General features: G+C 38.2%; 1 protein-coding gene across 1 annotated transcript; it reads right to left on the bottom strand.

The window, feature by feature from the left end:
* Positions 1–2,378: 2,378 nt before the first annotated feature.
* Positions 2,379–18,552, bottom strand: LOC104508741 (lipid phosphate phosphatase-related protein type 4; the record flags this gene model as incomplete). Its single annotated transcript, XM_010150464.1, is given in 6 exon segments — positions 2,379–3,716; positions 5,604–5,777; positions 6,844–6,901; positions 12,071–12,266; positions 13,981–14,110; positions 18,338–18,552. Coding segments are annotated over 6 exon segments (2,111 nt in total), but the record flags the coding sequence as incomplete, so codon positions are not given.
* Between the last annotated feature and the right edge of the window lie 4,409 nt (positions 18,553–22,961).

Raw genomic sequence — 22,961 nt, forward strand, 5'->3', positions numbered from 1 at the left:
GTCGACTCCATATCCTGATTACCAGGTCTTCCCATTTCCTTCCACAGTGGGCTCACATTTTCTCTAGTCTTCCTTTTGTCACCAGTGTACCTATAGAACCCCTTCGTGTTGCCCTTGATATCCCTGGCAAGGTTTAATTCTATCAGGGCTTTAGCTTTCCTAACCTGATCCCTGACTTGTTGGACAACTTCCCTGTAATCCTCCCAGTCTTCCTGTCCCTGCTTCCACCCTCTGTAGGCTTCCTTTTTGCACTTCAGTTTGTCCAGGAGCTGCTTGTTCATCCACACAGGCCTCCTCATGTTTTTACCCAACTTCCTCTTCACTGGGATGCATTGCTCCTGAGCTTGGAGGAGACCCTTGAATACTTGGGCCCCTCTTCCCTCCAGGGCTTCATCCCACAGAACTCTGCCAGTCAGTTCCCTGGAGAGGCCAAAGTCTCCTCTCCTGAAGCCCAGGGTAGAGAGCTTGCTGCGCACCCTCCTCACCTCCTCAAGGATCTCAAACACCACAGTTCCATGGTCACTGCAGCCAAGGCTGCCCCTGAGCTTCACATTCCCCACCAGCCCCTCCATGTTGGGGAGACCAAGGTCCAGCATGGCACCCCTCCTCCTCGGCTCCTCTATCACTTGGAGAAGGAAGTTTTCATTGACACATTCCAGGAACCTCCTGGCTTGTAAGGAAGAAGAGCACACAGAGCAAAACACTTCTCTCAAGAAGCCAGAGAACAGGTCTGATCTGCTACTACTTATTCAGCAAGGGGAATGTTAAGCCATTCCCTTTTCCTCCTCACAGAGCAGCTGGGACGTTTCTGATAGTACTTCTGTTTCAGGTGGAAATAATCTAGGAAAAAAGGAGGAGCTGCACTGGCTGAGCACTGCTCCTGGCTTCCTTTATGGTTTAAGTTAAGACAGAGCAAAATCATGTAATGAGGTATTTCTTCTCGAAGCTCAGGCCATGCTATGCTTATTCCTTTCCGAGCTTACCCTTTCAGCAATTTTTGGCAATGAAGATTTTTAGCAGGGAAGTTCTTTCATTGTATTTGAAGCTTAATTTACTAAAATAATTCTCTCAGGTGCAGAGACCCTCTGTATTCTTAAGTGGCAGTGGTGGGAAAAATATAATGCTTAAGAAGGCTCTGGAAGGTGGCTCAAGGGAGTTGAACAGTAGAATTGGCACAATGTAACACTCATTCAGTGATTCAGCCACACCAAGGCATTCCATTTTTAAAGTGAAGCATAAATCCCCTAAATGATGGTGATTGGGGTGAAACTTGTGTTTGTTCTTGTGGCATGGTAAGCACGTGAAGTGAAAGCTTCTAGGTGTGAGCTATGATATTAATTACTCTCTCCTTGGAAGCTGGTCAGGTAAGTGGCCATTTATTTCTATTTACTTGTGGCTCACCTTTCACATTTGCACCTCTTGCATTTATTGGTGTTGTGCAATAATTAGTTTTATGGTTAAAAACTAATAGAAAAATAGAAGGGTTGCCCAAGGAGAGACTAAGAGGTTTAAAAATGTAAAATCTGAATTACTTATAGTACTTTAAAAGACCCCTTAAAAACATAATTTAAAACAATTCTACAAGTTAGCCCACTAAGAAGCAGCCTCTTCATTAGTAGCACCTGTTCTTAAACAAAAGTTGAGCAGTAGCAGCGAAACTATTCAAAATAGATAGTTATTCCATTCTAATGGAATGTCACCCACACATTTTTTGTTGTAGTAGACAACTTAAAGAACTATACAAAACCTTTGCAATCTTTGAATGTGACAGATCCACTATAACAAAGCTGTAAATATTTCCTACGCTAAATGAATGCAGCCAGCATCATCACAGTATTAGCAATATTACTTTTAAAGTAACTGCACATCAATATGTCATGTTTGTAGAGTCTAATAAGTATGCAATTTTTCAAAACATGTAAAGTTATCATCAGCATCATCCTATATTAAAGATTTGGTGCAAATTCTGCAAAGGTGAATATATACCACTGACACAGCCTTTGCTGTGAAAAAAAATCAGTCGATTTTGGACAAAAATATAAATAAAATGAAAAGTTGGCACATTCAGGAAATAAAGTGTTTGTGTTCAAGACCACTGTTTGATTGACATCACCCTCAGATAAACATTTTGAGTCTGAAGAAACAAGTTGCATGAAAATGTTTCACATTAGTTAGGTTCTGGCATTGTGCTTTTCCCCCCACCACATGCTTTCCACAGGCTCATGCACACTGCACATCAGCAGTGTTCAACAACGGTTGGGCTGCTGGTCAATAATTTGGCACATCAAAGACAAATATCAACTCAAAACAAAGAGAGCAGAACCTGTGTCAAGATGTGTTTACTTTGTGGTGGTATGGACCAGCTGACATGTCTCCTCTCATTCCTTGTATGCTTGTGTGGGGGATGTGCCTTTGTAGAAGATGTTTCTGGTGTTCTCTGGACTGCTCCCTCTCTCAGGGATTAAAATGATGTTACCTTTTCTTCGAAGTGTTGAGTCCCGGCTAGAAGAAATGGACAGAGTCTCTGAGCCAATCTCACTTCCCTCCACTGGGGTGACTCTTATTGTAGTGATTCCATGATGGTGATGCTCACTGTTATCGATGTTGCTCCTTTTCCTGTCACCTGATCCATAACTGTCTTTTAAGGAGTCACAGCTCTCAGAGTCTCTGTTAAGATCATTTAGCTCGTATGTCTGACGAAGGGTGACTTTTTCAGGACCTTTCCATTTCCATGACCCACTTCCTTCACCTTCTGATGGCATCTGAATTACAGGTCTGTTATTTTCTGGGTGGGCCTCAACTCTGACAATGCTACTTGGCTCATGATCTGTCAAGGTTTTATATCTGATGGCTCCTGTACAGGTGACTGTGCTTCCCTCTGAACTCTTCGGACTGCCCTGAAGCACTCCTTGCTGCTTAGACATGGCTATTACTTGCATGATTCTTGGCTGGCTATTACTTCTACATGCAACACTCTTCTCAGCAGCTTTCAGCCATTTAGCTCGAGCTGAGCTACTCTTGGGCGATGTGTTCACATTCTCCTGAGTCTCTTCAGGAATATGCACAAGCTGGGATGAGCCGGGACGTGACTGAATAGAGACCCTTGGCCCACCAGAAAGACCTGAGTTGTTACAACCTGGTACGCTGCCAGGTTGAATTTTCAGGTATTGGCTAGTTGGGCCATGATGATCACCATTTACACCCACTCTGGAGGGTTCTGAGCTTGACCTCATTTCGATAGCCCTTGGTGGTGACTGGCCAGATTCAGTCTCTATTACTTGCAATGACAACTTTCGACTTTCATTCTTGTTCTTCCACTGGGAAAGCAGCTGTTTGGAACGGGCTGAATCCATTGATGCGTGTATTGTTGCATTTCGTCTTGCTGGATCTTCCAAGGATGGTGTGTTGACTCTTGGCAAAGTGTTGCTGAAAGTAACCATATTTTCCTTTCCCATTGGGCTTCGTGGTGTTATTATTTCTACGTCAGCATTTGCTCTCTTGATATTGGTCAGAGACCCTGTATCTCTGTGGTTTCTATTCAGGATACCTTCTGTACAGTGAGAGACAATGCCATCACTGCTGCTACCATTTTTACCTGGCAGGATTCTGTTGGCATCTTGACTGAGGTCTGTCAAAGACCTTAGAGGTTCTCTGTGAAAATTTGGATGAAACACATTCTCGTCACTTGGCAAGAAGTTCCCCACAGCATACAGGCCCTGGTATTTGAACAGAAGCATCCACAATGAGTATGGGAAAAAAAGAGACATTTTAAGGTGTTTTAAATTATATTCTTCTGCCTTTACGTAAGTACTGAGTGATAGAATTATCCCAGCTTAACTGACAGGGTATGCTCACTTTCCTTTCCTCACCAGTATATCCTTATTTCAAATTCTGTCCTCCATCGGTACACTTAAGGTGTGTATGAAGCATTCTCAGTAGGATATCTAGGGCACGTAGGTCATGGCAACAAAGGGTTGAGGAAAAGATTTATCTTCCTTCAGTTTTCTTTATTTTCTAAAACAACAGATACAACTGAAGAAAGACTGTTTTGTTAAGAAAACAACAACATAAATGTTTGCAGTCTTCTAGGCAGAGCTATTTTGCAGCTACACTACTGTCTGCTCTGATTTATTGAATCTTGTTGCAGCTTGAGTTGTTCTCTGCTCTGTGATTCTGCCCTTTCTACTCCATAACAGCCATGTAATACAATATCTACATGATAAAACAATTTATCAGCTTTAGATCAATTGCTTTCCAAATTGTCCAGAATGGTAACAAGATTTATTTATCCAACATTTCTGTATTTAGCAGACTCACTGTAACATGCTGTCATTTTAAAGACTCTACTCTAAGAGAATATTCCATGACAGGGTCAAGTGCCTGACTCAATCACTTAGGTTCCTTGTTCTTTACACTCATTTCAGAGTTATCTGTAGTTTCACATTATTTCCACTCTCCTTCCTTTTATAGGTGTGTAGTTTTCCGGGGACAACTTACTCTCTGATGTATGTTGTCATCCAACAGTATAGGGAGAAGACCTAACAAAGACCATGCTTGTTTGTGGATTTTAAACACGGGAAAAACAGCTCCATTTATGAGAGTCTATAACAGCTTAATAATTTTAAGAATATTCTCAGAGTGTCTTTCTGTTCACAGTGCAAGTATAGAAACTGAGTTTAGTAGCTTTTGGGGTTTCGATTATCAACCCTGACTGCTGTTTCTTCTGCCATTGTGAAAGCCATTTTTCCCCCAGTCACCTCTGTAGACTGTCTGCATGTACCTTAAATTATCACAGCAAAAAGGGGGATAGGATATGAACTTATTTTAGTATTATACTGAAATTCATCGTTGACTTCTTGGGGGTCAAAAACATCTCACTGGTTAAGACTCTCCTGTTCACCTGACAACACTGGAGCAAAAATGGTGTCAGTAGAAGTTCCTGACTGCTCACAGATACCTGGGTTGACACTGACTGTTGCTAGGGCAACAACAGTCATGTTTGAGGCATACTGAGAGCAACAAACAAAAGCCAATACTTGATGAGCTTCCTACTGACAAACAGGCCTATCCTATATACTTCCTTACAGGACACTTCCAAGGTGCTTCATCTGTGTCAAGAAGAGCATAGAAATAACCTGGCTTGGGCATCCTGTTCCCCTATATAATTTCTCCAAGAGCTCCAAAGAATGACAAGGGTGTATCATCACCTTTGATTTCTTGCAGGTTCAGCAATTTACTCAGCTGAGTTGATACCTATTAATTCAACTATTTTATTTTGAGATCATAAGTCTAACTTTGACAATATAAACTTAGACTGGCAACAAATACCAGTTAATCCAACATTTTTCTTACGTTATGCTTGTAAGTGTTATACACCACTTTGACCGCTGTTATGGCACTTTAAACTGAAATATATATTTGCTTTTTCCTGTTTATTTTTAAAGTGATTACCCTCAACATCATCATCTTCAACATATTTTGACTATATTTCTAATTGGGGCATATGACCATGATGAAAGGTTTTCATAAAGAATCCCAGTACACTTATTACAGCCTTATCAGTTTTATTTGCTAAAAGTTAACCACATGAATATTATATTTACCAAATAGAGAGCAATTCCTCCTCCTATGAGAAAGCCACAGTAAACATCAACTGGATGATTCTTATACTGGGTGATACGAGTCAGACCACATATAATTCCACAGATGATAAAAGCAAAGACCAGGAGTGGTTTCAGAAGTTTTGAGGAGTCGGTAATTGTAGAATTGAAGTACATCTTTAAAAAAAGAAAGAAATGAAGAAGTGTTGAAGAAACTTAAATTTACCCAAGAGGATATTAATTTCTTGCATTCAATGTGTCTTTTACACACAGATCACTATTACACTGTCATATTGCAAATAATCAGTTTAATTTTATTTTACAAGCCTGTTAAAATTTGCTCACTTATTGTAGGAAGATGAAATCACAAGGAATGGATTTCCAAAAACATAGACAGTGTTGCTTATTGACATCAATTAGTCTGAGGATTTAACTAAATACTGCTCACAGTCAGAACCTAAATGTTCTGTAAATGTGACTAAGGAGCCACCACTTCTCAGATAGAGAAGCCAGATGTTATGCCAGATGAAAGCAATAACCTGTTCTAACAAACGCCACCACCATATGTTTTAGTCATTTATCAACTGAGCACTCTAAAGTCTGGGAGACCACAAAAGTTAAGTGAAGATAGTTCATCAGTATTATTCCATATTTTGGCTTTTCCCTGGGCAGAATAAATACAGGCAAGCTCACATTAGACACACAGTTCCACTAATTTGATTAACTGGTTGTTATTGTTGTTTTCCTCTGATTTTTACTGCATCAGTGATGGAATTCCTTTTTTTTTTTTAATCTTCAAGTAAGCAGCCACTAATACAAACATTGCTGCCCCTACTGAAGAAATGTCATTGGTTAGATGCAGAAAATCAGCTATGATCACTGCATCATCATCCTACAATTCCCTGCTGTTACTAATGGGTTTTATTCACTTGGTTTGAGGTAGTACCTCAGGGGACTCTGGGAGTGATTGTGTCAGTTCATCCATGCTGCAATTCTATGGAACTCAAATGAAACTACATCACATAAATGTTTGTTCCTTAATGCCTGAAGTTTAAAAGCAGCAGTCAAGTGAAGCAATAAAGAAAAGGCAGAACACATAAAGGTTAATTTTGGTTTCAAACTGTGAGAATAAAAACTTACATCCATCCAGGGTATCCAGGCAACACATCACTTTACAATGTACAGCAATGACTTTCTGACTTTTGTCTCGTATAAATGAATATGAACAGAATTGGTTACTCACCGAAATGTACACTGCTGCAAAGGCTGCCAGGGTGGCATGTTGAGAAGGGAAGGATTTTCTGCCAAGGAAGGACACTCAAATTATGCTTCTCAGTTCAAATACACTGTGCTAGTGTCCACTTGAAAAAAACACTATGGTACAGTCATTTTCAGCTTACGCTTCCTAAGCAATGTATGATTGATCAGTAACACTTAATTCCTAAGTTTCTTTCTACAAGCTGGAGAAAGGACCGATGTTAATGAAACGCCTTTGCTTGAAGTAAATATTTAGCATTAAATTCTTCTTGTGTACTAAGAAAAGCATGTACTAAGAGACCAGCGGGAATGAGCTAGAGACTGAATGCCTGACTGAAGTATCTATGAATTTATTTCTATAAATAGATTTCCATAAAGTTTCAGTAAGTACCTAATTATACAACTTATTTAATGCATGAACATTGATCGTATGAGTATTCTCAACTGACTTCACTTGGACTCTTTTCAAAGTAAGGTCTCATACAGTTAAATAATCAGGCCCTAACTTCAGCAATTGAATTTATCATGTTCGTTCCCCTGCTTTGTTGCTCTAATAATGGGAGGATGACAAGGTGACATTCTTCTCAGAGAGAGGCAAACTACATCTTTGTTTGCTATGTCTTCAGGTTTATTTTTCAAATTTCAGCACTTTATAAGATGATAGGAGTGAATGGAGCACAAGAGCACGGAGAGGTCATTTTAAGAGTTACCAGGCTCCTGTTGGAAGTCCAGAATGAGAGGGTAAATGAAAATAGGTCCGAAGTGTGTGAGACATAGGCAGTATCAGGTCTATTCCTGAAATTGCTGAGGCCCTTCTGGTCCCACTGAAAACCTGGGGACTTGAATGATGTGGACTGGGTCTTAAGTCATAAAATACAGGTACGAAAATTTAAAGTGACAGCTTATCTTCTAGTTCTGACAGAGAAAAGGAGGTTTTATTTAAGTAATAGCTACACAGAACTACCACATGAGGTTTCCTTAAAATGGCATGGACATGCAATGTAATGTGCTGGCTGTCTTGCTGGAGACGGGTGTGTTTACTGTGTAGCCGCAGCAGCCACTTTCACCTGAGAAAGCTCAGCTTGGCATAAATACTTGAACACATCATTCAGCTTCTCAGGTGGGTCTTGCAACCCTACCTGATCCCCACATATAGCCATTTTCCTAGCAGCACCTGAGATAGCTAGTTTAAGGTAGCAAAGACTGAAACATAATCATTTACATTTAGGTAAAGTCATTTTTCTGCAAAGCAGCAGTCTACTTCATAAATTTCTTTCCTATGCGTTTTGCCTTGTTTATTCAAAATAATTCTTTGGCAAATAAATGTGTGCATGTATTTCAGTGTGAATGCAACACTGCTGACCTGGATTTGAACTCATGGCTCCAGTAGGTTCATGACTCTGGCCAAGATGAAATCAGCATGTTTCCTTTTTCATTTCTAAAGACAGACCTAAATTACTACTCTTCTTTCTTCCTACCCCCCTCCCCCCAAACTTTTCACAAATAGTATCCCTGGGGAACAGGTTCAGGATTGAGGACAAGAGCATGAAGACATGAAAAAATAATTTATAATGGCTAAGCAACTCCTGTACCCTGTGCAGGATTTAGTGGAAGAATAAACCTACTTAACGGTCTCTGTGGAGCTAATACATAGACTTGATTCTATGAACTTTAGTACCATTCAGAAATTAGTCTTAATTTGATGGCATTTTTATAGTATATAAGGGGTGTTACTATGCTACAGTGAATTTTCTCTGTCTTCTATTTTCTATTCACATGCTTTCAGGGCAAGCACAGCATGTTACAGACTAAATGCACTCTGTGTACTCTCTAATGCTTTTGTTCATCTATTAATTATCTTCTAATCTAAAATGAAAATAATTCAAGCTAAAAATATGTAGCCGTTTTGCATGGCTCCATATTGAAAAGGTGGACAAAGGTAGCAAAGGAAACATGGCCTAAACTCACATGATAGTGTATTGCTAGAAATGCTCATGCATGAGTGTGTAAAGAGGGGGAGTAACAATGAGGAAAAGTCATACTGGGAGACACAGTCATACTGAGTCAGAACATCAGAAATTATAGAGGATAGAGAGCTCACTGGAGATCTGAACAGAAGTTACTGAAAAGGCTCTTTGAAGATAAATAGAGGAAATGATGGATAAAGGAAAACACTAGATATTTGGGGATGTTGCAGAAAATTATTTCCTATAATCAGATGGATAATTATGTGTTCCTCTCCACGCTTTTCATAGGGGAGTCTAGGGGCAAATTTCTGGAGCCCAAATTTCTGGGAAGTACAAATAAAAAATGAAGGCCATTAGCGATCTCAGAAGAACAAGTCCCTTACAAGATGAAATTATTGAAGTCAAATTAACCTCCTGGGCTGGAGATGTTATACTATAACTACTAGAGTAGATGACTGGAGGAAGTATTGAACTACTAGGAAGTGCTGATTGCTTTTGTGAAGTTGAGACAGGCATAAGGATGCAACAATTTATTAAAGATACAACAAAATTGAACTTAGGAGGAACTGAGGGTGGTGCCAGAATATTATATATCACCAAATGTATCCTCTATGATGGGAATAGGTTTGAGATATCAATATATGGTCATCTTTCTAAAGAAACAAAACCACACAAAAACTGGTTGCTCAGTCTTATGTTACAACTGATTTTGTTGTTTTTTGGAAGTGATGATATTTAAACTTAGAAGTGATCAGCATTTTTAGAATGGCTACAGGCACATCAATTCAGAGCTGTAAGCATCATATTTCGGATGATAATTAAATGAATGAGAAGAAAATGAAAATATGAAAATTTTTTGTCAGCTCATCTGTAAAAGCTACACTGATGTCCCTGGGACACCATGCAGGTGAAAACACTGCTTGCAAGCGTCAGGCTTCATGGCAGTATCCCAGTAACAGCAAATGGGTATGGGAAAAGAAACAGTGAGGTGAAGGCTGATATAGTAATTCTGGTTATGCCTTTGTGCTGGTTTCAGGCAGGAACAACTTCCTCTTCCACGCAGAGCTGGCAGGCTCAAAGCAGCAGAGAAAGTTGTCTCGTTCCATTGTGCATCAGTCTCAGTGGTCAGGCTGAGTGTGCACATGCGCAGTTTTGTAGGCGGGAAGTGGCTTTGGAGCGGGGGGAGTGGGGTGGGTGGGATGGGCACTAAGGCTTTGAGGCTAGCTTCATAGTTAGCTCTTGGCATTGTTGTTAGTGGTAGGGCTGGTTCTTTTTTTTGTGGGGTTGTGGGGGCGGGGTCGGTTTTCTCCCTGCTATGGGGCTGTCCAGCTCTGGGACTGCTCACTGTTCTGGGACCTGGCTGCATGTCAGTTGGCATATGGTGAGATATTGTATCATGTGTTCTATTTTCTATTATTTTAATTACTTATTAGTACCAGTATTGTTAGTATCACTATAATTTTAATTTATATTTTTAAATAGTTCTTATCTCAACTTTACAAGCTTTCCTTGTCTTTTCCTCCAACACTCCTCATGGAGGGGAGGAGGTGAGTGAGCAACTGTGTGGTACTTAACTGCTAGATAAGGCTAAACCACGACAGCTTTTCACCAAAATTATTGTCATCCAATTATTTGGGCCAAACAAAGCTACAATCCTTCATTCCAGTTCTGGATCATGCATACATATATAAACTGAAAAGATAAGGCAAACTAATCAATGCTAATTGAGTCTTAGTCCACTAGGCATATTTAAGGCCAAATAAATCAAATAATTGAGGGTCTTTAAACATCAGTGAAATTGGTTTGTCCCAGTGAAAGGAGACAGATTACGAAATTTGCTGGAAGATACCTATAAACTGAATGATTTCATGATTCCCAAGTGTGTCGATCATTGAAATAAATGGAAAAGCAAACAAACTGGAGGTAAGGTGCCTTAATATATATAGAGAACATTTTAATAATATCCCTATGACAAAAATGTCATGCCATGAGGCATAAAGTTAAAACAGTATCTAGCATCTGGGGCTGCATACAGAGTAAGAAAGGAGTGCAAAGCTTTAGTGAAGTGGATGTGACAGAAGTAACACAGCTTCATGTCTACTAATCAGGTAGAGAAATTAGGCAGCTGAGTCAGAGACAGAAACTGTAGTCATCTTGAGTATTCTATAATTCTGCTGTAACTTTTGTGGAGAGTAGGAGTTTTTTAGAAAACGCCAGAAGAACTGCAAAACATTCAAAATTCAATGACGAACTGGCAACAATGGTTAACCTAATCTGGAAAAGACAGAGAAGACTACTATTGTATTCAGTGAAAAGCTTCACAATTTCTCAGTTATGTAGTGCTTTATATTTAGGACACTTTATACTAATGAAGTCCTTGAAATGACAAGAAGCAGTATAACTTTGCCATGGTTTAACTCCGTCCGGCAAAATACCACTGACTTCTACCTTTAGATTCCTTGATGTCATCAGTAATTGAATTATCACTATTTTATCACATTAAGTTTGTTTCAAATAAGATATATAGTCTGGGTTATATCTCAACTTGACTGATATGCATGTCCAAAACCACCTATTATATACAGTATTAATTTATCTCCTGGCTATAAGTAGGGAGGCTAAAGATTAAATTATCAAGGAGGATAAACCACCAGTTAGAAATAGCATGAAAGAAAAGGCATGTGTTTGGGAACACAGAGATTTGCACTGTTGTGTTCTTTCCTCTAATAAATTGATTTTTTTCAGTCCTGTCAATAGTAAAACCTTAAGCAACTAGAGAAACAGAAAACAAATAATTTCCTCCAACAAGTCCCAAAAACAAGTCTCACAAACTAAGACCAAAATGCCAGAACAGTAATTTATGTTATACAGAGGTATAGATAAAGTGCCTGGGTGATTCCTTCCTCTGTCTGTTATGGGGAATTTACCCAGATCCCTCTGGGAAAAGCAATAGAAGCTATACATATCAGTAACTGTAGAGGAAATTGTCTCCTTTGAAGGAGGGAAAATAACTAGCTGCTAATGACTGTGCTTCGGAATCTGACAGTGTCTTCCAAAGCCTGCTGTTGGCCTGTAATATCTTTATACATAAAATTGAACATCATAAAAAGACACTTATGCTCTCATGTTTGTAATAAAAAATAAAAAAAACCCACCCTGATTCAGATTTTAACTAGGAAAACATCTTAAAACTGTGACAAAAAATAAAAAAACTTAAAACCTTACACAATGAAGAATAGAACCAACCTTCCAGCATTGATAATATTGAGATCAGCTCCTGAGCAAATATCTTCCACAACATATGAGTTCTCGGAGCAGGAAACATTTAAGGATGTATAGTTAGGCTTGCAAACAGTCAGGAAATAGGGTGCCTGATATCCTGTTGATAGCTGTATAATATCAGTAACAAGAGCAGTAGAACAAAGACCAAACACGTGAACACCTAGGAAAGAAATCAATAGATCTTGTTAACCTTATTATATACATAAATTAGATTAATTTACTGTGACAAAATACATCCAATGGAATTCTAGTGGCTTGTGTCATTGGACTTGAGAGAATTTAACTGAAGAATAAGATGTATTTTTTAATGAAAACTGAATTGCAAGGTTGAATTCTAATGTAAAAAAATTAAGATTATTTATGCTTATCTTCTTCCTGTTGATACTAAACATTTCATTTTGATGGCTTGATGTTCTCCAATGTATTTTCATAAAAGTGAACTACACTGGAGCTGCTTCAATTTGGAAAACAGTTTTCTGAGCTGACTAATGGCCAACCAACTATTTGAGGAGAGAACATGTGCTCATCCAGTCTTTGGACATGCCCACTGGCATACAGGCTTTTAATAACATGGACAGCTGCTCATGAGATCACTGCTCTGACGACTTGCTCTCTTTTAACCACCCGGGACTCAGTAGCTGGCAATAACTTTGGCTACCTTCACACCTCTGGATTTTCTCAAGTCCTTGCCACCAGTCCAAATATTTAGGTCTTTCTGGTAACTGATCGATGTTTCTGTCTGGTTAGTGATGCCAAATTCACAAGGCAGTTGAAGTAAATGCAATTGTTTTACTGAGCGTTTTCCACTGATTTACCCCTAAAGATTGATCTCTAATTCCCCACTTGTATTCATATAAATAAATCTATTTTTCATCTTAAAACTGAAAGAATCCTAAAGGAATTAAAATATGAAAGAAACTGCAAATTCAGAGTATGAATTCATGCATCTTTGAGTTTCTGTTTTTTAGTGATGGAATGGGATGCCATACAGGAGGGGAAGTGGAGAGCATGGGGTATCTTTACTGTCCTCCTTGATGATGTAATCTACCATTCCCTCAGCTCACTTCCTCACTGCTGCTCTTAAGAGGATACTTTACTGCTCATAGACTGCATAACCTCCCCTGTCACTACCTCCCTGTTTAACAGACTACAGAAACCGAGTGTATAGTCCCCCTACTAGGTTTTCAGTCTCCTGTCCTTCAGGCTGTCTTTGTCTAGGCTGCCTTCTCTAACGAATGGTTTCTCAAACAAAGAACAGCCTTCCTTTAGCCACTCATTGTTAGAGGAAACTAACTGTAAGAAGGGGAACAAAGTCCAGTTGCCTTTTCATGTTCAGTTTTCATAACTGGCAATTAAAACAAAGTAAAATAAAAATAACTCAGCATCTTCCTCTCTATCAGTAGGTTGCCAGGTTCTATCCTTTTTTCAAGAGGTAGATAAATACATCCTAGAAAAAAAGAATGTCAAATCTACTGACAATTTCTGACAAGTTTTTACTGTCATGATGAATGCTGTGTCATGTGAGTTGAATCCTTATGATGCACTGAAGACAGGCAGGGGAAACTGTACACTGAAACCATTAAAAGAAAACCAGCTCAAGTAGGCAGAGAAGGAAAACCAAATTATTCTTTTAGAAACACTGACAATAGTACACGAGAGGAAAGTGAAAACAGATAGTGTGGATGCTGCATTACTAAGTATGGGGCTGCTCTGTCATGCCATTTCATAGTTTCTTCTCACATTTTCTGGCAGAAGATCTATGCCACTGACAGCTCTGCAATATTCTGAAAGGCTGTTCAAGAGAAGGAAACCTGCATGGGAAAAATTGAATATATATGGAAAGCTCTTCTTTGTGACTAACATCTGAAACCCACCAACAAATCTCACAGCTCTTCTAAGAAAAGAATTGAAGTTGCATCCTCCTGCATTAATATTGGCCTCTGTTCCAATCCCATTTCTTCTTCTGGATAGGCAACAGTAGAGAATTCCTTCTCCTATCATTATCTGCAATGAGAAAGAAGATGTTAAATTAAACGTAGCAGTTACTCAGGAGACACTCACTGAATTTAAAGGGGTGAAATATAACTATTCCACCAGCAATGTCATCCACTGACATGTACTCACCTTTAAAAGATTTATATCAATATGTAAACATTCAGTAATGCAACTCAGCTTCAGTGAGGGCAGAGAAGAAGGTGGCACTGAAATTAAATGCAAGTGGCATACAGTATACAGTGCTCAGTGGAATCGGGGTCTTGATCCACAGCTGAAATTTTATGCTTTTACAGTTAAAAAAAGTAATTATTAGAAAATCTTGCCTCTAAAATAATCCAGAGCCACTGCAATACCTGAGTGCTCCTGAGGTTGTTTTACCACCCAGTCTAGGCTTCAAGCCTAGCAATCCCTAACAGCTTCCAATTATATGTCAGCCTGCTCTTCTGTATTTGTTTAATTTGGCTTGGTTTTTAACCAGATCCACAGCACTAGAAAAAGTTCTGGCCTTATGGTCCCTCTGAACACACCAAGCAAAACAGATTAGGACTGAAGCCCTAGACAACAGTTGATAACAGAAATAAAGAGAAGAATATAAATGAAAAATGGTCTCACTTGCTGGAAAAATCCAGATCCATTTATACATTTGCAGTCTCATGTTTGATTGTTTTCCCTGTTAAGTAGTGCAACAACTTGGAAATCTGTACAGGGCTTGCACAGAGTTCAGAACAAGGGTTTGGTTGAAATACTGAAATTAATAAGACAGTTCTCACTACTAAGAGGAGATTCACCTTGCCTATGCCCAGATGCACTGAAAACTAATATATGCAATACACAAAGCTTACAATGCACTGAGATGCTAAATCACCTAAATCATGCTGAATTTGCTGTAATTATCAGTGAAGTTTGTGTAGGCAAGACCCCTAACCAAGGAGAAGGGACATACAACGGACAAGCTTAGTCTAACTCTTTTTTTAGCTAAAGGTTTAATGAATCAAAATTTCTTTTCTTTGCCAGAAAAATTGAAGCAGTGAAGGTTGTCTCATTACATTGAAAAGTAAGTGGTAAGGGTTATTTAAGGAATTCTAATTAGATAAGAACTGTGGTAACTAATATCTGTCTCCATTTGATCAATGAGGGCTGAAACTTCCTGGAGAAATCAGTAATATTTCAAACTTACAGAAACTCCAACAGCTTTTAGCCAACCTCTAGGGAATATTTGGGACAAGGAAAAACACCAGAGAGATGGATTAGTTTCTGTGATAGAGGACAAAATTGGGAAACAGCAAGGCCTATGTCAAGCAAAATTCAGAGGCTGGTATTTCCAAGGAAACCAACTCCCACAGTAGAGGAGGCAGTAGGACTGAAACTGACAGCAGTGAATTTTGCTCCTTGCAAATTGATTTCCCAAATCAGTTTGATCTAATCTCCTGGTGATCTCTGTTAGAAAGCCCATTGTTACCTTTAAGTAGGTTCTTAGTCAGTGGCTGATAAGGGTCTGAGCCTACACTGCTATGATTAAATAACTGGTCCTAACATGTTTGAATGAATAACTAGAGAGAAAATATGTCAGAGGATCAGATTCAGAACTCTTTGAAGCAAACAGAAGTCATGTTGTAATGCAGATATATCTATATTCCAGACCTAAAATACCCACGTTGGTGATTTCATACAAGTCTGGTTGTTCCACACTCAAGTCCTCTCTGGTTTGTGAATGCATATAAAAAATTTCATATATGCCACAAGCTATAAGAAACATGTCAATAATACAGGTAGTAATTTTCTCAGAAAAGACCTGGTTAAAAGCAGTTGCTGCTCATAAATAATGAGGAAAAAAAAAACCCAAAGAAAAAATAAGAGCCAGAAAGCTCCAAATCCACACAGATGCTTCTGTAATAATGACTTGGGAAAATAAATTACAAAATGCTAGACTACTTGTTAAAAAATTTACTATAAAGCAAATAGATTTAGTATCTTCTCCAAACTGATTATATCAACAAAAATAATATAGAAAAAATTAAGTCCTACTCTAATATTTATACAAGGCTTTAAGGAGGAATTGAGACTGAAATTTACTTGCCGCCTTCTCACCTTTCTCCCCCTCTCCCTCCTTTATTTTTTCCCTTATTTATAGTCTTTGGTAATATTTAAAATGTGGCTTAATCCCACCTGTATTTTATTGAGTCTTGATGACCTCCTGCCTCATACTGCAGTAAGTACCTGAACTGCAGACAGGGGCTAGCATGGGCTGTTACTGGCAATCCTCAATTCCTCACATAGCTCATGCTTTCTTTTACATATTTTACAGGATTTATCCAGTGTGTAATTCATTGAAAGGTTAATGAAAACTAAATTATAAAATGCTAACTGTACAAGATGACAATGGCACAATGGTAGCATTTTTGCATTGAGCTTCATTTGACTATTTTTCCAAAGAAAAATGGAAGAATTGGAAAAAAATACAAAAAAACCCCACCAAACTATTTTCTTACTTCAGAAGTGGTATTGAATAATAAAGAGGCATCAGCTGTGCACCATTTTCAGTGTCTTTTTTTAAAGGACACTGTATTTCACACCATCAGAGCTCGTTCTCCAGTTAGTACATGCATCACATTCATGCTCACACTAACACAGATGAACTACTCCTTCCTAAGGCTTGCAGCTTTTAAGCAGCTGTACTTTGAAGCTTCAGGATTTACTATCTTTACTGATGTTATGTTTGATAGGCATGCTCAAGTGTGGGTTTGAGTTCCTCACGTGGCATGGTTTTGGTTAGTTGTCTGAACTGCTCATGGGAGAATGATTCAAACAAGAATAACATTTTCTATTGTTAAATTTCAGGCAATGCTGAAATAATCTAACTGGAATGAAAGACCTGGATAAACACTTCACAGTGAAATGGACATCTTTCATCTCAGTTGAAAGTGTTTGATATTACCTAGGCTTGACATTAACACTCTGAAGTAAAAATCAGTTTTTATCCCTCTACTGTGGTCCCAGTGAGCCTATATAGATTCCTCCTATGGTTGTTTCAGGTAAGTCCACTTTGTTGTGATCAGAAATACTGTCTAAACTTAAGAAACCCAGAAAAACTGCAATACCAACAAGCTTTGATTTTATCACAGTATTTGGTGTTTGCTGCAAGCATCTGCACCAGGAACACTGACAGTCTTAGCTCCCAGTACCTGAATGAGTAACATTTTCTGCCTGATGGTTGTGCAAAATCGTGGTTTTCAGAAGTGGTTTCTAAAGCCTCAAAAATCACAGTAAGAGTTCCATTTAGAAAAAAAGACAAAAAAACCCCATCCTGAAAAGCAAAAAGAGAACAGTACTTGATGATTTTATATGGGCATCACATTGTATAGATTCTGTAATTGCAAATTGGCTAGTATCATAAAAGGAACGAAGTAGTTGAATTTAAGGGAGCTGGCAGCAGATACAGCTGGCCTCAAAGAAATGCCTAAGCCAGATGTGCAATCATTGCTGTGAGGGGAGAGGAGACCCTTCCAGAAGGTTGATTCAACTTTTTAGGTGCATGGAATCACCTATTCAAAGTGAATTTCTCTTTCCATTTGTCAAATAGAAGCGATGTGAGAATAAGGGCTCCTATCTGACCTACCTAAAATCAGCCACAATGAATTTTCTCTAATATATATTTAAAGGTGAAGTCTTTAGAGTTCATTTTGACACAGCGATTCCAACAGGGATAATACTCACCTGGATAAGACAAAATTTTATTTTTTTTTTTTCTGTAAAATAGTGACCAAATTGCTCATATGCCATTTGGGAAAGCGTAATTGGTTTCACTGACACAACTCTCATGCCTGCTCACTGAATAAAGCTAGTTCTAACAAAAGTGGCATGTTCAGGGCTGTAAATGATAGGCTTCCATTTCCAGGAAAATCTCACATTTTGGTGTATGGAGATGTCCTGTCTGTAAAAGTTCCACTATGTTTACAACGTAACAGAATAATTCAAGCTATTCTCACCCAACTTTAGATGCTGTTTCTTAACGTTGATGCCCACAATCAGGATAGTGCAAGTAGATGAAGTGCTACAGGGAATGTTTTAAGGAGTGTGTCTCCTTCTGTTACAGAAGAATATAATATGAATTTACAATCCTAAGGTAATCAGCCCAGATGACACTGCAGCCTAACTGAAACCAAAGGAGCTTTTTTCTTTCTGCCAATGGAAACTGTTCAAAACCTTTAATAAGTGATAATAGTACCTCAAACTTACCGTAATTGATGGTCCAGCAAAAACCAGACTAAGCAGCATCAAGAATGGAACAGACTCTTGTGTAGGTTCAATGTATGGCATACTCAGACTCTTGTCATAGCAGTTAAATCCAGAGTGAACTGGCTTGAAGACATCAGTAAGTTCAAGAAAATAGAGGCTAACAACAGAAGATGCCAATATGGGCAACTAGAAGAAAAGAAAGCAACTGATTACTGCTTGGAAATGAAATAGAAATGCTTTTGCAAAGACAGCATAGTCTGTTAATAAATTTCTGTGATGTTTGCTATTTACATTTCACTGCTCCTTGTCATATCCATTTTGCCATCTTTAAATACTTCCCTAGAGATATGATTCCGTTGATATCGAATAACCCTGTTGCCTACCAAGCTAGTCAAAACAGCCAATCCAATCTTCAGCCTACATAATTTGGCCTTTTCATCTGTGAATCATTAATAGGTAAACTTTGATTTTTATTTTTTACTGGAAGTATCAGGACTTCAGTCTCCAGGTGGGGCCTCAGCATTCTGCTGTTCATCACCAGCCTTTTCAGCCCTGTAGCAACTCTCTGTCATGTGTACGAGTGTTTACATCAAAGCTAGGTTGCATTAAATATCAAAGTAATAGTTAATGAAAAAGAGTACCCAGTACTTCCAGAGAGTCTAAATACGTGATAATATAGTGTTCTGCCTTCACACATAATTTTTCAAATCTATCAAAAAAGCAATTAAGTTTGACAAGACTCAGTCTGTATAAAACCATGATGACTATGGTTCACAATTCTTTTATCCTGTAGCTATTTTGTGATTTTACCCTTTGCAATTCTACTTCCAGTAATTTATTAATTTATTATATTATAAATTATTACATATATTAATTTCTTATACCTATGGATAATATGATGTGACCTGCCTATCTGCTTCCTTCTCTTTTTGCTTTTTAAGATGGCTGTCACATTAACTTTTCCTCACTGTTAGCTGCAGCTGAAAAGTAAAAGCTTGCAATTAATAAACAGATTCACTTAAACAGATAAAATCATTAAAACCTGATTAGGCTATATCACATCTCTTGAGGAAAAACCCTCATCTTTTACATCTCGCATTATGAGAGATGAGATTGTCTTAGCATAATTTCAGGCATACTTATATTATTCTTGCAATGCTCAGTACATATTTACAAAAATAATAAGTTCATTAAAATCAATGTTATTCATCACGTTCTACAACAGAATAAAAAAGCAGAGCTAAAAATGAATAAATAGGTGTATTGAAAAAATGGTGAATAAAACCTGATATATATGGCAGAACAACAATGGTTTCTTGCATTAACTGGCCGTTTTCAGATTTTTAAACACTGGACCTTTTAAATGCAGATTTCTTGTAATTTTGGGTGGCTTGAAAAGGAGGGTTCTAGCTAAATTTCACTGGAACGGTTTTTAATACGACTTAGTTTTTGTTTGAAAAGAACTGCTTATCTTTGATGTGCATGGGCAAAGGTCATGATCTGTCCTTTGATGAAAGGATGGATTTGAAGAGGGGGAGTTGTATCTTCAGAGTGTTCTAAGCAAAATCTGCAGAAGGTGGAGAACGGAAGAATTTGCCTGACTGGTTATCTGTGTTCAAGTTGACTGCACTGCAATGTCAGATAGTATAGATGCTGTGATTGTGTCGAAAGGGAGGGAATGTGCATTGGCATCCTTAAGTGATACGGGCATTGCAAAAATAACACCAAGCATCTAGTAAGTTTGCTTCAGTAAGTAGTGTTTATATATATATATATATATGTAACTCAAACTTAGGTATACTTGCACTCACATTCTGTATTACATACGTATTATGTACAGCATATAACATGCTCAATATATAATACAATGTGAATGCACAGTATATAACTATTATATAATCTGACATATAATGTGTATGGAATAATCATATACGATGTAACTAAATTTATCCGTTTCCTGCCCATCACAGGCAGAAGTCCAATTCTTTAGCTGGATGCATTACATAATCCTACTTCTCACTTCCTGCTGGCTACAGTCCCCGATCGACTACATTGCAAACATGCATGATTAGTCAACATGGGCTAGATTGGTTCTAGTTATCACACAGAAGCGCAGGGATGAAAGAGGACTTCCCTAAAGTCTTCATACTCCAGAATAATTAAGATTGTCGTGGAACTGGGTGCCCGTCTCTCCGCACCTGCCTGCACAGAGGCTGCGGAGCTGTCTGGGATAAGGGACTCCTGACCAGAAGGCCAGCACAGTGCCTGCTGCGCTGGTGTGCGGGGGTCTTGCACTGAGTCTCTGCTGCTCCTGCTGGGACCCTGAAATTCTGCGCAGCGTTTGAACTCACATGTAGTGCAACTTCACTTCTGCACAGCATTTATCTCTTGAAACATTTGCAATGTGTTTTATTATTAACTCTTTGAAAGTCACACCAAATGACTTAGCCAGGGTTGAGGTTCCATGAGACAAAGTGGACACAAACCTATTCCAATGAGCTAATTGGCACAAACTTATTCTAATGAGCTAAATCAACAAAATAGGCAAAGTGCCTATTGCCCTTCTTTTCAGAAATTACGCCCTTTTATCTAAATGTCCCCAAAGGTTCATTTCCACAAGTCCACCTCTACTTTGATTATGGTAATCTTAGGCAAGCAACTGTTTTAAATGGCAATATTGAACTATAAAAAATAGGTGATACATGAAGTGGTATTTTATTTTTAGACACTAAATTAAAAAGAAAAAAAAAGTTACCTACATCTTTTAACTACTGTATGTAAGCTATAATTTTATTGTTAATTACAAAATCAAGGAATAGTAAGAATTTTCTTTTACTGCCTTAGGAGTTCACTACAGGATTCCTATATTATTTCTGACTGTAACTACCCATTCTGCTAAAAGAAATCATTGTGAAGGACTATAAATCTCCAATGTAACTGCTTACAATACTAATGAATAGGTTTATAGTCAATTTGCTATATAAAGTATGGCAGACCCCACAGGACATTTTTCTTCCTATCTTTTTTAAAATACAAATTAAAATGCATCTTCTGAAAGTTATATTTCTAAAAAAAAAAAACCAAAACCAACCCCACCTAAAATCTTCTAAACAGTACAACTGGCTATTTAATACATGAATATTTATGAAGTGATCTGCTGAAGGCAGCAGTAGTTCTGTAATTACAGACTTCAGCTCCCAACACCTTGAAAATGTCAAATATAATTAGATGGTAGAATGTGTTTTATTTTAATTAAAAAATAGAATAGGAATTTTCCTGTTCCTAATTAGAATAATAAAACCCCCAACCTCAGTTCACATATCTTGACTCATAGGTCTTCACTCTCTTACTTCCTTGGTTCGCCCATGGAGGAAGATCCCCATTTAGCTTGTAATTCAGACCTGCAACTGTAGAGTTTGACCCAAGTGGTCAAACTTTGTTTAGCCTAGAGTCTTGGAGCCAGGACCATAATCAGCATAGCTGCTGAAAATGTTTGATTTGGAGGTTATTTATTTTCTTACAAAAAAGTATTTTTAGAAAATTTTTTTTCTCTCCTGTAATTTTCTTAAGCTGTAAGTTAGGAGTCTTTATTAAGCCAGAGGACTTTGCTATTAATAGTATTAATTTTTTAATTTTTAAAAAGATTTTACTGTATTAAGCTAGGAATTGTGCAAGCATGAGAAAAGATGATCTCTATTCCCAAAACCTCAACAAGGATGTAAATAGGTACAGATCTTTTAAAGAAAAAAATAGAAGGTAAGTACTTCTTGTATGTTGCATAGTGCAAGACAAACCGAAAGAGCACTTGGTAGCACAGTAACTTCTCTGAACGGATGGGATATGTAACAAATCTTCCTTCTGGCCAAGAGCCACAAGACATGTATCACATATTGAAGAGAAGTGAAAGAGACTGCTGTGAGGGGAGTTCACAGGTAGGAGATAACAGTTCTTCAGGTTGCACATCACTCTTCTGTGGGACATGCTGTGACTGCTCCTGGTTTACTTGTGAGGACCAAGATTATTCAGGACCCACAGTACCAGCACAGTTTGCTATTGGTCATATGATAGAGTTTACACATGGAAGTCACACTGGTCCTGCCCAAAACCCACAAGTTGTCTGCCCCTTAACCACCAAGGCCAAACTTCCTGGGACACCCCCATGTAAATCAAAACTCTCCTGTAAAAATCCCCTATGATTAGTTTTATATGGCTTTGAATGCATGAAAAGAGGAACCTGTAGTGCTGTAGCCCACTAAATACAGGTTTATCATTGCTACTAAAAAGCCACAAATTTTGTGTTGAGTTTGCAAGGACTCAGGACTGGGGCTTGTCAAACATGCTTTGTCTGTTCTTGTCTTGACCTTTGCCTATTGCCTCGACCTTTGTTTTTATTTCATTTTATTGTAACAACAGTTTTTATAATGACCTTAGAAATTAGTCGATGCCCAATTTGTTATACTTTCACATATCTTTGTATGGTACAACTCTGCGTAATTTTTTTATCTATATCAAGTAGTAACAAGTAGTTATTCTGTATAAAATAAGCTATCTATGACTAGTGTAGCACATCCCAAATCCTTTGTCAGGAGCAGTATGATGTTGATGGTGACTCTTTCTCCCCCTA

The sequence above is a fragment of the Eurypyga helias genome, unplaced genomic scaffold (assembly GCF_000690775.1).
Source record: "Eurypyga helias isolate BGI_N326 unplaced genomic scaffold, ASM69077v1 scaffold3364, whole genome shotgun sequence".
Taxonomy (NCBI): domain Eukaryota; kingdom Metazoa; phylum Chordata; class Aves; order Eurypygiformes; family Eurypygidae; genus Eurypyga; species Eurypyga helias.